A 15,949-nucleotide genomic window follows, 5' to 3' on the forward strand; every position below is an offset into this window, starting at 1 on the left:
TGAAAGCGGCTGTCCCTCTCAGTGATTCAGGAGCTTACCCAAACATCTTCTTACATTACAGAGCTACAGGGGCTGTGGGAGATTTTCTGGACCTCCAAAACACTGCTATAACAACAGCTCATTCCAGTTTGGTGGCAGTGATCAGAAGCAGCTACAGGGGCTGTTTTGGCAGATGTAAAAAAGTCCATGAGCCCAATCTTGCTCACTCCTTTTCTAGTGTCTTCTGTGCATCTTATTTTAAGTGATGAAACTACATTGCAATTCTGTGACTGTATGGTTCTTCCAGGTTTTCTTTGTATCAGAGATGCCATGGGGTCCATCTTGTTCATTACAGCTATTTACTTGTTATAGACTGTAATCTAGAAGACAGGCATAATGTATTTTAATAGCAGGTGGAACTACGGTTCTTTTGCAGTCATTCAACCTTGCAGGTTTGCACAGCTGTTTCCTTTTAATTGCAGATCTTTCTCTGCCTTAGAATGAAGTCAGATATGCCAATTTCAGCCACACGATTTAAAACTAGTACAGATATTAAAAAGGAACAATGAGTATGTATAGTTTAAACAAATATTTATTCTTAATGTTAATATTTATTGTACAATATTTATTATTATAACATCTTCCTACAAAATGTGAACAGACAGCATATACATAAAACTTTCCAAAGTTTGTACACAGTACATAAAAATGTCTTGCTGCTCATTCAAGTACTCTGCCATGAATTTTTTACATCTGAAAATTTGAGAGCACTAAAAAATAGATTTCCATTCTTTTTCACATTTGCTTTCATATTAAATTCAGAAAAGCAAAATAGGCATCTGTAAAAGTAAAGTTCCACATCAGAGTTTTGGACCACTGTTGAACAAGTCTAAGATCTATATCACAAGTTGCAAAGAAGTTAAGAATTATATTTAGGAATGGTACAGCCCATTCCTATCTTATTGCAATCAGTCTGCACTTCCTAAACAAAGTATTGAAAAAATATACCATTCTGCATACAGAACTTGATTTGGAAAGGTGTGTTCGCCCTTCCTTTTATTAGTGTATTCCCATTTTATTTAGTGTTGTAAGGAATGTGAAAAATAAGAGTTTCTCTCTTCCACTGCATTTTAAGTATGAAATCTCTGTCCACTGTAGCTGGAAGAGTGGCAAAAAGACTTTTTTAAAAGCTGCTCTAAAATAAATTGCAGCGTCTATGTAAAAAATATGTCAAGACCAAATCCATGTTTCTCAAGAAAAAACAGGAATAATGTGTCTCCCCCCCTCCGTGTTACTGGACCAAAGCTCCAGTCAGCCCTAACCATCATAGCTAGTGGTGAGGAATGCTGGCTAGTCAGATAACATTGGGAAAGCCGTATGATCTTAAGTATGAAAAAATTTCCCTTTTCCTGCATCTCCTTTGCTTGGACATGTGTGTCATCTATCTGAATCCAGCCCTTGGCAACAAACACTTCTCTTTGTTACGATGCTGTAAAACAACAAAACAAACAAAAAGCTAAATACAAGAATAAAATGATTCCTACTGGCCCTGTTTACAGTGATGCTTCGCATTACGACATTAATTCGTTCCAGCGAAATCGCTGTAGAATGAAAATGTAAAGCGAAAATAAAAAAGCAATTGAAACACATTAAAACCTGGTTAATGCATTCCAATCGGCTAAGAACTCACCATCCAGCGAAGATCCTCCATAGGGGCAGCCATTTTCGGGTGCCTGTGCAGCGAAAAATGGCCCCTAAACACAGCAGGGAGCCATTTTGAGCACCCGGTGGCCATTTTGAAACCCTGACAATCAGCTGTTTTGATTGTTGGGAAGCGAAAAACGGTTCCCGAAACAATCCCCCCATTCAAAATGTTGTTTTGTGATCGCTCTTGCGATCGCAAAAACCTCGACGTAATGCGGTTTTGTCGTTAAACGGAGTGCCCGTGTTGCGAGGCACCACTGTAATTCTGTCTCATCATTTTAGAATTTCAGTCTCAATCCCTGATTATACTGATTGATAAGAGACATATCCACACCAAGAGAGGTACGTAACTTCTGTATCTGCATGCTCTTTTCCGAATGAGAGTTGACACCCTCATTTTGCCAGTTCTTGCTGTCCTTGGTTAAACCTTTTTGACTATCATCAAGGTGACATTTCCCTGGCCTAGAGAACATACAGATGAGTGTGTAACATGTCACAGAGTAATTTTCAATCTTCTGCTTTGTTCTCTGAGACAATATGTACTTGACAATATGTACCAAAGCCATAACTAGCAATTTTGGTGCTTAAGGCTTTGCTGCCTTATTGGTTAAGCTTGGGTAACATGTACAGGACAGAATGAGGAGGAACACTTCGGTCAGCATTGGTTGATGCTGTAATGTAGCTGCCTGTTTTGTATTTTTTTCTGCCTAGGGAGTAGCAGTTGGAGATGATACACATACTCAGGGAGAGCAGCTTCACACCTTCCTAGTAACAAATACCAAGGGGTGGGCTTGTGCCCTTCCAGTAGCAAAATTTTGCACTGTTTAAATCAAAACCCTGGTCACCTTGCCCTAGTTACAGCTCTCTTGAGAACATTTTTAGAAATTATTCAAACTGGGGGGTGCAACTTTTGGTCCTCCAGATGTTGCTGAATAGGAACAACCAATATTCTTCACAGCAAGGTAAAGGTAAAGGTTCCCCTTGACATTTAGTCCAGTTCTGTCCAACTCTAGGGTACGGTGCTCATCCCCGTCTCCAAGGCGCAGAGCCAGCATTTGTCCATAGTTTCTGTGGTCACATGGCCAGCGCGACTAGACACGGAACGGTGGTCCCTATTTATCTACATGCATTTACATGCTTTCGAACTGCTAGGTTGGCAGGAGCTGACAGGAGCTCACTCCGCCGTGTGGATTCGATCTTACGACTGCTGGTCTTCTAATCTTGTAGCATAGAGGCTTCTGCACCTTAACCTGCAATGCCACCACGTCCCTATCAACAGCTACAGCCTATTTCAAAAGCCATGCACACATAGAATTTCAAGCTTTGGTATCTGTTTTGAATGTAAGCACTTCCTTCATTTAAGCAGAATTTTTTTGGGAAGTGTCATTATTCAACAATTGTCTGATCTACTTCAAATCACCCAGAAATTCTATGACAGTGATCTAACCTCTACAAGTACTGTGTGCAAGAGAACAAGAAGGAACAAAGCACCTACTGTAAGTTTAACTAATTAAGTGTGCAATTGCCACTGTAGGATTATGATAGTGATAGGATGGTAGAGCATGCACTAATGCCACTATAACACAGTGGTCTTGCTGTGCTTTCTGGAGCAATTCAAGTGTATGCATTGTACAATAATTAGAACTTGGTTAATAAACCTGAGTTAACACAGTCCTGGACAGATTTTAAGTTGATTAATGCTGCAGGAGTCTTGGTGAGAGTGTTGTGTCTTAAGTACAACAGTTTCCACGTTGAGAATCTGTGATAAATGTGCCTTTCCTGAATCCCCAAATCAAATGAAGAATTCTTGCCAGTACTTTCATTATGACCTTAAAGGTGGGGAAGAAAAGGAAGTATGTTATCTATCTGTATACAGAAAAAGATAAGGGGAAAAAGAAGATTGTTTGCTTTCTAAAACACAACGACTGGAAATCATAAAGAAAACTACTTACAGGGAAATCTCACTGAGCTCAAGGTGGACTTCCAGTAAACCTGCTGTTTTATCATGCTGCACATCTGATCATTTTCTTGAATATGGATATGTGCAGTATCTGACCTGATCTATATGCTTTATTTTTGTCTCGGTACTATTGTGGCACATGCAGTGTGATTTTTTTTTACAGTCACACACTAAAAGTCTCTTATGGCAGAGGACAATATTTTGCTTCTTACTGCAAAGGTACTTTGGGTTCCTTATGAGCATGTCTTAACACTTGTGTGTTCTGTTCCAGTTATAAAAGGTTTCTGTCTCTTGAAATAAATTAGTATGATGTTATCTTTGGGATGTAAAGAGACTACCTTTTCAACCTCACCAGGCTTACGCAGATGGATGAAATATTTCTGAAGAATAAACTGTTTAATAGAAAGCAATAAAAATGCATAAACTATAACATGATGAATAAAAAGAGGAAACAGATTGTGCCACTGTCAGCCACTAACCTTTTGCAACAGCAGAAGATGGTTATCGGTCCTTCGTCTTCTAATCTGTACTTTCCAGAGTTCGGCAAATCTTTGCACTGTGCAATGAACATATGAAGTTCTGTCTCTGGAAAGCCTTCTTGCTGGTAATGCTAAAAAAAGTTATTTAGTCTCAGTGTAGTGTAACTCAGACAAATCAAATTAGACAAATGAATAAAGGATTAGGATTTTAATCATTACTGGCCAACACAGCCTTTGTCTTCCACCACTCATTTTGACAAGAAGGGTGCAAATTGGCGCCTATGTTGGCTAGGGCTGTGTGGAGTTTTAGTCCACTAATATAAGGAGAGGTACATATTTGCCAGCCTGCTCTGTGAACCTAGAACATCTGTTGTAAAGGAGTCAACTCATGGTCCTTCAAATATTGGAGTACTAAGTCTTATCAGACCAAGTTAGCAAAGCCAATGATGAAAGATGAGAACAACAATGTCTGGAGGGCTACAAGTTGTACTACCCTGCTCTACTGATGTCTTAAAAGAAACTACAGGCTAATTGGTATCTGTAATTATTAAATATTTGCCCAGAATCTGATTAGGTACACCCACCCATGTAAATCAATTAGCATAAATATCAGCTGTGAATTCATCAGCAAATGGAACAGTGCACAGCAACAAATGCCTAAGATGACTTCTTAAATTGTAGCAGTACACACCTGAAATTTACACTGATGGGCTCACACCAGCACGATTTTTCAGCTGGGTTCCAGATATTACATATCCAGAACTATTTCAAACACATAATTAAAACTCTAGAAACATTTTTAGATTCCAAATATGCATGTGACAGTTTTTTTAAAAAAATACTGTAACTTGAATATCAGTAAGATCCTTATTTCAGATGTTTTAGCAACTCTGATATCTAGGTATCAAACAATCATTTTAACTCTTTACTTGTTAGAAAGAGTCACACATACCTTAACTGTTTCATATGTATCTGTAATAAGGGCAATGAAGAGACTCAGAACCATGTAGATAAACAGGCTAATGAAAGAGTAGAGGTAGATCCGACTGAATAACCAAACCAAATAACTTTTCTGCTGCATTTTTGCAAAAGTGGCAAACATATCATCTCCATTTATTAGAGAGAAGAGACATTCAGAAACCATGTTCAGGGACCGGAACTTGAAGAAAAGAAGCCAAAAACAAGATCAAAAATTAGTTATTTATATAGCTTTCTGATTGTTTCCAACAGACCTGCAGTGTAAGTGTAAGCTTCATCAAAATATTACCTTTTTATTTATGGATGATCATTACACTTAATACAGGTTTTGGGTGTGCCCTGCCCAGGATATTGTGAGGCAGTCTACACTGGCGTTCCTAGGGATCTACTGGCCCTCACCCTGGACACCCGACCAGGGTCCTCAGATCTGGCCACGGCTGGGTCCGAGGCAGATGCTGAGCAGGAACAACAAGTCTGGGAGAGGAAGAAGGTGGCCTCAAATGGAAATCACATGGAGAAAGATGAGAAGTTAGAGCTATTTTCTAGCTGGCATCCATAAAAGGTGATGGAGGAAACCTAGAGGAGGTCTGCGGAAGATGAGCGTCACCTGTGTCCTGGTGGAGAAGCTTTGGATCCCGAGGAGGAGGGAGTTGGAGGAGGCACTGAGTGCCAAAGAAGTTGGGGAGTCAGGGAGGACTAAGTACTACGTTTATCAAGACGACCCTTGGACCAGGGTCCTCCTCCAGCTCCAACTGCCTTGGGGGCAAAGCAGCCTGCTAGCACAGCTCTCTGCTTCCTGCCCAGGTGCCATGACCATCACCAGCAGCCTGCGATGAACCAAGGGGCCCCCGTGCCTACTCAGAGGTGGAAAAGGCAGAAAGAGTGGCAGTGGCGTCTTCACCAGCCAGCTCTGGTGAGGTTTGAACCTTGTCTAGGCTATGAGAACATAAGCCATCATTCCTCCAAGCCCCCACCTCTTGTCCCTGTGAATACCTCTTTTGAAAGAAACTAGAGACTTGCAGGCCCCTGTGGAGTTAATTCAGGGCCTGGGTCAGACTGGGACTGTGCAGGAGCAAGTGTGATTAACTCTGCCCTTGAGTGAACCCCTGAGCCCGTTTGCTTCCCATCCTCCTCTCCCAATAAACAGCGTTGTTGCTGAGTCAGACTATGTAGAGTCAATGGAAACAAGAATGGAGGAGGGTTTGCCCATCAACCCTGCACTGGGTGGGAGCAGCAGGGTGCGCAGATATTTAATCAGACTTCAGGTTCCTCACTAAAACCTCTGTGCTTAGTTTTAATTGACTTAAAATGGTTTATCAAGTATTTGTGTTTAATTTAAAGTTTAATTTTTTGTTAAAAGGGAGGGTTTGGATTATTTTAAATGAGAGATAGGGAGGTTTAAGGGTTTATTTAAAAAAAATCAAAAGGGGACATGATGCCAAAAGGTTTAGAAACCACTGTTTTAGACATCAGTTTCCTGTGGTATTATTTGTATGAACAGGAGCAGTTCTACTCATGAAGAGGAAAACTGGAGTCTCAAACCAAGATAACATTTGATAGATAGAGAAACTGAGAATGTCAGCGCAGGCGCAGACTAAACCCATATGTGTGTATTCACAGAGGCCACGAAGAAGAACTGCAGTTTTATTAAGTTGCCTTATGTGAAATCCTTTCTATTTATCTGGGGGTAAACTGAGCAGACAGATTGAGCTGCCACACACATGTTGATCAGAGGGGCATCTTCTCATGTGTTTATAGAAAGATTTAAAATTTGGAAAAGGTAATTTAGTTGCAAGAGATTCAAAACACAAATAGCTGGCTTGCAATACCTTGTCATGATATGGGCCCAGCACAATCCATCCACAGAAACAATAGCCCAGATAAATCATAGCAGCACAACAGCAAAACCGGATGACATTGGGCAATGCTGCACGTAGTGTCAAAATAAGCAGCTAAAAGAAAAAGAAAGGCAACATAATTCCCAGAATCACTCATGAGACATCAGCCACACATTCAATACAGCTATTCAGCAATTTCAAAAAAACCACACAAGGAACATGAAGACCCTTACATTGTACTTCTGAAAGAAGCCAAGGTAGCGAATCACTCCAAGCCACACAAGCATGGTGGAGGTTCCTAGAAGGATGCTGCAGACATCGTAGCTTGACAGACTCTATACAGAAGATAAAAACAAGGAAAGAGATTAGCCTGTGTTCAAAATGGGCTTCTTCCCATAGGCTTAACAATGCAACTATGATATAATTGCATGTGGGTGACAGGAACCACATTGTGTACGGCAGGGTGAAGGTGAAGGCAAGTAAGATATACTGGGACCAAATGTTTTCGAAGATCTTATCAAACTGAGTCCCAGAGATAACACTTGATATGTAGACTCCATTTCTGGCAAGCTGTTTTAGATAAGTCTGATCTTCTTTGTTTATCTGTTTCATTTATATCCTGCCTTTTCACCAATTAGTTCAAGACTGGGGCAATAGTTCTCTTCCCTACTGTATCCTTACAACAACCCTGTAAGATTGAGTCCCTCAGGCTGAGAGACAGTGACTGGCCAGAGTACGCTGGTGGGGCATAGATTGAGCCTGAGGTGAGATAGCTGCCTAGAGTGGTTTGGTAGTCCAAATAGGCGGTGTATAAATCAAATAAATAAATAAATAAAATAGCATTTCATTTGCCCTAATGGACCAGCCGTCACACCTTCTGCTCGCCTAGACACAGACTCAGTTAGTAAGAAAATATAAAAACAGGATTATTCAGAACCATGTGAAGGGTGCATTTTTAAACACTTAAATAAGAAGAACAAAATACTAATAGCTGATTTAACAGAGATAATTTTGGAGCAGAGGAACAGGTTGGATTTCAATGTATGCTTTTATTTTCTGTCAAGCATACCAACATCTTACCTTTGCCTGTATTTCCATCTTTAGTGTAGAACCAATTATGGTAAGAACATCACTGATTATGATCATGATATACCATCCATTGACAAACTCCATCTGCTCAGCAAAAGATATTTCTTTTTTGTGATGATGTTGGAAAAATGACACAAATTCCTGAAGCAGTTGGGTGGGAGAGGGGAAAAATTGTTGTTAAGTTGAAGTGACATCTCAAAGGAAACACTGATGAACTTAAACTCACCCTCTGTAAGCGAATTCCTTTAATTATAGATCGTGTGCAGAGAATCAGTGATACTAGACATGTCAATATGACAAAGGCATCAAAGATCATCATGTAGTGGGTATTCTTCTGTACTGCAAAAGAAATTCCAAAATTTTGTTTATTTTGACATATATACTAGACATCTGGTTTCCCTTCTAGAACTTATATGGATTCATATCCATTCACCTGTGTATCATCGTTGTCATCATCATCATCAAGGCTTTCCTTTACAGATTCCAAGCCAAGAAACATGGTCCTGCAACCTTATTTTACGTGTGCTTTCCCTTTTCACTGGTCTGTTTCAATGTTCTCCAACCTGGGGGTCATGACCCCCAAAGGGGTTGTGAAGTGTTTTCTGAGGGATTGTGGGTCACCTTATATGTGATGTAGCCCTTGTTTAATAATTCCTTCCTTCACCTTTCAGATCAGGATTAGTGTTAGTGTTGATATGTACAGTATGTATGAGAAACAGGCCCTTTGGTGGGAGAAAGAAACCTCTACTTTCTGAGAAGAGACAGATTTACTCCATTAAAATGCCTTTTTATGAAAACATGGTAGTGGTTGCAGGTTATTTGGCTATTATAAAAGGGGTCATGATTGGAAAATTGTTGGGGACCCTAGTATATTGATTGATAGAAACACAGAAGTTTTCCTGTGCCCCACAGTCACAATTTTAATACCGTAGGTGTAAAAACATTCACTGCAATAATGCATTCATATCAGTAGGGTATGCTAGCTAGTGTACAAATTCAGCAGATCTACTTAATTTGGAGATCAGATCTATCCATTCTGAAATCAACCCAGAGTGTTCACTGGAAGGACGGATCCTGAAGCTGAGGCTTCAATACTTTGGCCATCTCATGAGAAGAGAAGACTCCCTGGAAAAGACCCTGATGTTGGGAAAGTGGGAGGAAAAGGGGACGACAGAGGACGAGATGGTTGGACAGTGTCATCCAAGCTACCAACATGAATTTGACCAAACTCCAGGAGGCAGTGGAAGACAGGAGGGCCTGGCGTGCTCTGGTCCATGGGGTCTCGAAGAATCGGACACGACTTAACGACTAAACAACAAACAACACACATAACTCATACACTTACATTCCTCATTGCATGTATACTGAATTTAGAGGCTGGCACCAAACAATCCAACATCTTTTCTGATCATTCAGAGGAACAAGCCGGATTTAGGCTGGGAAGATCCACCATAGACCAGGGTCTTATCTTACACCACCTGGCATCTAAATACTCTGCCCCTAAAGGTAATGCTCTATATGCAGCTGTCATAGATTTCAAATCTGCTTTGAGTCCACAAGTATCGATAAACGGCTTCTCCTGTTGATGTGGCAACTTCATGAAAATATGCATTTGCAGGTTCTTTGTAACTCCAGAGTGTTCACTGGAAGGACGGATCCTGAAGCTGAGGCTTCAATACTTTGGCCATCTCACGAGAACAGAAGACTCCCTGGAAAAGACCCTGATGTTGGAAAAATGTGAGGGCAAAAGGAGAAGGGGATGACAGAGGACGAGATGGTTGGACAGTGTCATGGAAGCTACCAACATGAATTTGACCCAACTCCGGGAGGCAGTGGAAGATAGGAGGGCCTGGTGTGTTCTGGTCCATGGGGTCACGAAGAGTCGGACACGACTAAACAACTACTTAATTTTATTTCAAAATATAAAGTTCCATTTTTTCCAAATCCAATAATCCTGCACTTTGCAATTACCTCTGGAAAGTAACACTCTTTTTAAGTTTTCTGCTTTTCAAATAGCACAGTTCTTAAGTGCCCCAAGTGTCATTTTTAAGTAGTTGGCTGCATGACCTTTTTTCTGGAATCTACTTCATATGTTAACCTGAGTCTGTTCAGTGAGGACTAACATTCTATTATAATTTTGGTGAAGCTACTGCATAATCCAAACACATGGTTGCCATAGCCACATATTACCATATCTCTCTGAGACATGGGGCCTGCTTCTAAATTGCAACAAATGTAATCATTGCAGTTAGATGATGACTTGGATGTTTTGCTCCGGTGCCAGGATCCATTTTTGTCAAAACCAAACAATCCTGAATTATCAAGGTGAACGTGACCCTGGGGAAAGGAGGCACTTTTCTTTGAAGTCTTTTGTGTGCCCAAGTAGAGATGTTGTGAAATGGTCACTTTTCCTTTTGTTTCTAAAATGCAGATTGCATCAGCTGCGAGGGTGGTGGTAATCAATCGAGTCAGTATGGCCAGATAGGAGGGTTTTAATCCTCTCTTCCCCTTGCTGAAGTTCTGAGGAAAACCCCTCTTCTTAAAGTGGAAAGTGGTATTTGCTCTGTGTGTGTGTGTGTGTGTGTGTGTGTGTGTGTGTGTGTGTGTGTGTGTGTGTGTGTGTGTGTGTGTGTGTGTGTGTGTGTGTGTGTGTGTGTGTGTGTGTGTGTGTGTGTGTGTGTGTGTGTGTGTGTGTGTGTGTGTGTGTGTGTGTGTATATATAAAAAAAAAGAAATTTTTTCTCCATTATAGAATTAAGGTGTCTGAGGAAATGGACTTGTCCACAAAAGCTCACTTTAAAATACAGTAGTTACTCTTTTAAGGTGCTATGTTTTTCTTTGCCTGACATGCTAGCACAGACTGACCCAGTTACCTCTTCTAAACGTAATTATCAACTGGAGCAGTTTCAATAGGGGAGTGGGGAACAACTGTATGTATGTATGTATGTATGTATGTATGTATGTATGTATGTATGTATGTATGTATGTATGTATGTGTGCGTGCGTGCGTGCGTGCATGCGTGCGTGTATGTATGTATGTATGTATGTATGTATGTAGGGCCCTCTGAAGAATAGTATTGGTGGGTAGAGATAGAGCAATCCCTTGTTCCACGGGATCATAAATGCATCCCCTAGGGATCCTTCTCCTCTTCCCGCACGGGAGGCATAATTCTCGCATTTCCTGTTGGCCATTGTTGCGAACATGTCTATGACAGGCCGACCCCACCTGCGGCAGAGAGTTAGAAACATCTCTTGATCCAGCTCCCACTCGTGAGATTGGAACGAACGGTGACTCAGTTCGTCTGCTAACTGATTGTCCGACGTGGAGACATGAATGGCCACTGGACAGCTAGAAACAGAAGAGACTTTGACCGTGTTCCCCCTTGATTGTTCACATAGAACATGGTCGTAGTGTTGTCTGTGACCAATTGTATCGCTCCGCCTTTCACAAGGGGAAGAAATGCTCTCAGTGCCTTTATGACCGCAATCAACTCCAGGTGATTGATATGGAGCGAGGCTTCTTGAGGGGACCACAGTGCATGGATTTGATGGCCGTCGCAGTGGGCTCCCCAGCCCAGGGGACTGGCATCTGTTGTCACTTGCCGTGTGAGTTGTAGGGGACGGAAGGGCCGTCCTATCAGTAGATGTGGTAGGAACGTCCACCACTGAAGTTGATCTGCGAGCTCTGGTGTGACCTTGAGTCACTTGTGTTGACTGTCTACCATAGGATCGAACAGAGTCAGTAGCCAGGATTGGAGTGAGCGCATCTTGAGGCACGCATGAGGAAGGGTGCAAGCTGTTGATGCCATGAGGCCCACAGGTGTTGTGGCAGTCTGGCCGAGACTTTGCCCCGGGGTCTGAATCTCCGAACTGCCTTTCTGATCTTTCGAATACGTTCTGGAGGTAGAAACATGTGTGCATGCACAGAATCCAGACGTGCCCCTATATAGTCCATTACCTGTGAAGGTTCCAAGTGGGACTTTTCGTAGTTGATGGAGAATCCCAACGCTTGTAAAGTCTGAAGGACCTGGTTACTGTCCTTGACTGCTTGTGCCTTGGATCTGGACACAATCAACCAATCGTCGATGTAGGGGTAACTTTGAATTCTTTGGAGACACAGGTAAGCTGCCACCGGAGCCATGCACTTAGTGAAGTTCCTCGGTGCAGTGGAGAGACCGAATGGAAGGGCCACGTACTGATATATGGTGTCCATGACTTCAGGCGTAAGTATTTCCTGTACAGTGGTGCCCCGCATAGCGAGATTAATCCGTTCTGGATTAACCCTCGCTATGAGGAAACATCGCTAAACGGGATGCAAAATGCCACTGGAACGCATTAAACTTAGTTTAATGCATTCCAATGGCTTCTATACTCACCGTTAAGCAAAGTTTCCTCATAGTGCCGCCATTTTCGCGCCCTCGGTAAGCGAGGGCAGGGCGCAAAAATGGTTGTGGCAGCCATTTTGGGTCATCCGGCGGCCATTTTGGAGCTGCCGAACAGCTGATTTCCCGCATCACAATGCGAAGATCGGTAAGCGAAATGCTTACCGATCTTCGCAATGCGAGTTTTGGCCATAGAGGCCATCGGTAAGCGATCGCATTAGCGATCTCAAAAAAGAGATCGCTATGCGATTTCGTCGTTATACGGTGTGCTCATTAAGCGAGGCACCACTGTATTTCCGATGAATGGTAACATGGAAATACGCATCCTTGAGGTCCACAACCACGAACCAATCTCCCTTCTTCAGCAGGTAGATGATTCCTTCCAGAGTGACCATCCTGAAGCGCTGTGGTCTGAGGTAAGAATTCAGGTCCCTCAGATCCAGAATTGGTCTTAGGCCGCCGTCCTTCTTGGGTACTGTAAAGTACCGGGAGTAGAACCCGTTGGGGATGTCTTGATGTGGTACCGTCTGGATGGCCTGTTTCTGTAGAAGGGTGAGAATCTCTTCTTCTAGGATGGGATCGAACGAAGTAGGGTTGATCCATCCTAGAGGCGGCAATTCTATAAACTCCAGCCAGTAGCTTGAGCTTATAATGTTCAAGACCTATGAGTCCTGCATGATCTTGAGCCAATTGTGAAGATAAGGAAATAGGCGGGTTGTGTGATGAGTGTCTGAGATGATTCTGGGAAAGTCAAAGATATTGTTTGGACTTTCATCCAGAAGGCTTGTATGACTGACGTTTGTTAGACTGAGGCTTAAAACTGGAGGTTGACGATGAAGCTTGAGATGATCGTGGAGGAACCTGAGTATGGAAGGAGCGATAGGCCGAAGAGGTGGATTGCTGGTATGTCTGTTGAGGGAACCTAGGGCGCCATTGAAACTTAAAGGTTCTAGGTTGTTGCTGAATAGAGTAAGACTTCGCCGTCTTCTTACTCTTATGCAGGTTCTCAAGGTTTTCATCCGTTTTCTCACTGAAGAGGCCAGAAGCGTCAAACGGCAAGTTCTTAATCCTGACCTTAATATCATCCACTATGTTGGCAGATCTAAGCCAAGCATGCCTTCTTAAAGTGATAATGGAGGCAAGGTTCCTGGCAGTGGCGTCTGCGACGTGTCGAGAAGCTAGGCACTGATGCTTAGAGACAGTTAATGCCTCTGCATGTGCATTGAGACACATTTGCCTGATGTCTTCCGGGGCAACTTGGAGGGCTGGTAACACTCTTGCCCAAAGTTGTTTTTGATAGGCACCCATGGCCACTAAATAGTTAAGGGCCCTTAGGGCAAAGGTGGTCATGGTGTAAAGTCTCTGGCCCAACACTTCTAGTTCTCTTCCTTCTTTGTTGGTAGGAGTTGGATGGCCCTTAGTAGGAATCCTACTTGCACTAGACTCGACCACGAGTGAGTTAGGCACAGGATGCTTAAGTAAGAAGGAAGTCCTAGGACCATGGACGCGGTACACATGCTCAATTCTCTGCGACATAGATGTGGAGCTTGCCGGATGCTCCCAATACTCCATAATGAGGTCTAAAAGTTCAGGCACATACGACAGACTGACGGGATGGGGCCTTTCTTTGTTAATGTCCCCAAAAATCAGGTCATCCTCACGGGTTGGTGACTTTTCTCTCTCTAGCCTCAAGGTGGTAGCCATTCTAGACACCATCTGGGAATAGGATGAAAAGTCCTCAGATGGGGAAGATGGATGAATGTCGGCCACATCAGACCCCAAGGGTTCTCTTGAAAGGGGAGTCTCTAAGGAGGCTTCAGAAGTAACTTCCTCCTCCTGGTCAGACGAACTTTGGAGGGCTCGGCTATCCTCGTCAGATGTCTGGAGGATGCTAGGATGCTGACCTTTATCCTTGCTCCCAGCGGATTTGTGAGGAACAGTTGGATGTGTAGTCTGAGATTGTCCAGTAACGGGATCAGTCTTTGAGGCTGTCGACGTGGAGACCCCTTTATCGGTCGACGTCGACGGTGCATGCTTAGTGACACCAGAGTGCTTTCGGTGTCGATGCTTCCTTGGAGGTGAAGTGGAGGATGAGGACGAAGAGGTATAGCATGCCCTCTTTCTCCGCCTCCTCCGGTCCCTCGAGGTCGAGGAGGACTCCAATGAATAGTCCCTCCTTCGACGTCGATGGCGTGACCTCCATCTGTCAGTGCTGTCATCGGAATCTGAAGAAGAGTCGTCCTGACGATGATGCTTCTTACACCTATTGACACCGGAGGCATGTTTACGTTTGCGATGGCGTCAAAGCTTCTTTGGTGGAAGTTCCTCATCCTGCTCCGACCTCGGGTGCCAAGGAGAGGGAACTTCAGTAGGCTTTTCAGGTCTCCGCAGTGAAGTAGGTGGAGACTTGGAGCCTAGAGATCCCGGCGTCGACGATCGGGATCTAGTCGCCCGCCCTGTTAAAATAGGGCTATAAGGGGCATTGGTTATGCCAGCAATTGTTTGAACTAGCTGGCTAGCCGTCAGTGATTTCTCGACAACAACAGGGGGTTCCTGTCTGGGAGGGAGAGAGGCAGCCATTTCCGACATCGAGTCATGGTCACGGGATGAATCTTCGAATATGGGAGATGGAAGAGACGTTGAAACCGGAGGCACGATCAAGGTAAGCTCCTTCGACTTCGGTTTAGGTTTAACAGAGGTCTTTTTCTGTTTCAGATGTTGAGGCTTCGGTGGATTAGAACAGTGGTTCTTAACCTTGAGTTACTAAGCTGTTTTTGGACTGCAACTCCCAGAAGCCTTCACCACCAGCTGTGCTGGCTGGGGTTTCTGGGAGTTGCAGTTCAAAAACACCTGAATAACCCAAGGTTAAGAACCACTGGATTAGAAGACCCATTGGAGGAAACATTCTGATTCGAAGTGCTGGTAAGTGATTTCTTTGCAGATGATTTTTTCTTAGGTTTGTCTTTATCTTTAGGTTTTTTCTTAGAGGGTTCTGACGTTGGAGGTGGAACCACTCTAACCTCAGAACGGACCACAGATGTTGAGGGAAGGGATTCCATTTCTGAGGGCTGAGAAGCAGACAAAGTCTGTTTCCAAAGGGAATACTTCAAGCGCTGCTGGCGAGCCTTGAGGGTGACCTTAGTAAACTCCTTGCAATGCCTGCAATGGGAGACCGAATGTGATTCTCCCAAACAAAAAAGGCAAAGGGAATGCCTGTCCTGGAAGGGGAGCTTCCTGGAGCAAGAGGAGCAGAGTCGAAAAGGTCCTCTCTTCGGAGAAGGTTTCCTCCTAGGCGGCATAGGCTGATCACAGTGGGAAGCGACACAAATTGAAAGAGTCCGGCAGGCGCGTGGCGCCTCAGTGGGTGGTAAATAGGCTTCAATTAAGCTATTAAGAGTACTTGCAGATCGCCAGAGGCAGAAGAGAAGTCAAAAGACTGTCCGAGGTCAGGGCAACAGCGGTGAGGAATATCGAGAGAACAGTCCAAGTTTCAAAAACACGTAGAAAAGAGTAGTATCTCACAGCTCTAACCGAGAGGTTC

General features: G+C 43.3%; 1 protein-coding gene across 3 annotated transcripts in view; it reads right to left on the minus strand.

Annotated features, from left to right (window-relative positions):
• Nucleotides 1–553: 553 nt before the first annotated feature.
• MCOLN3 (mucolipin TRP cation channel 3) overlaps nt 554–15,949 on the minus strand; it is a 28,341-nt gene continuing 12,945 nt past the window's right edge. Inside the window, exons 8-14 of one of the 3 annotated variants that reach the window (XM_072997891.2) lie at nt 8,254–8,366; nt 8,019–8,168; nt 7,172–7,273; nt 6,930–7,052; nt 5,075–5,281; nt 4,123–4,253; nt 554–2,145 (exon numbers count right to left, since the gene is read on the minus strand). In XM_072997891.2, the coding sequence (XP_072853992.2) occupies nt 1,962–2,145; nt 4,123–4,253; nt 5,075–5,281; nt 6,930–7,052; nt 7,172–7,273; nt 8,019–8,168; nt 8,254–8,366 (1,010 nt within the window). In that variant the 3' untranslated portion in view covers nt 554–1,961. Of the gene's footprint in view, nt 3,513–4,122; nt 4,254–5,074; nt 5,282–6,929; nt 7,053–7,171; nt 7,274–8,018; nt 8,169–8,253; nt 8,367–15,949 lie in introns of all 3 variants that reach the window. The other 2 variants (XM_020795071.3, XM_020795072.3) reach the window with 2 other exon arrangements.

Source organism: Pogona vitticeps, chromosome 4 (assembly GCF_051106095.1).
Source record: "Pogona vitticeps strain Pit_001003342236 chromosome 4, PviZW2.1, whole genome shotgun sequence".
Lineage (NCBI taxonomy): Eukaryota > Metazoa > Chordata > Lepidosauria > Squamata > Agamidae > Pogona > Pogona vitticeps.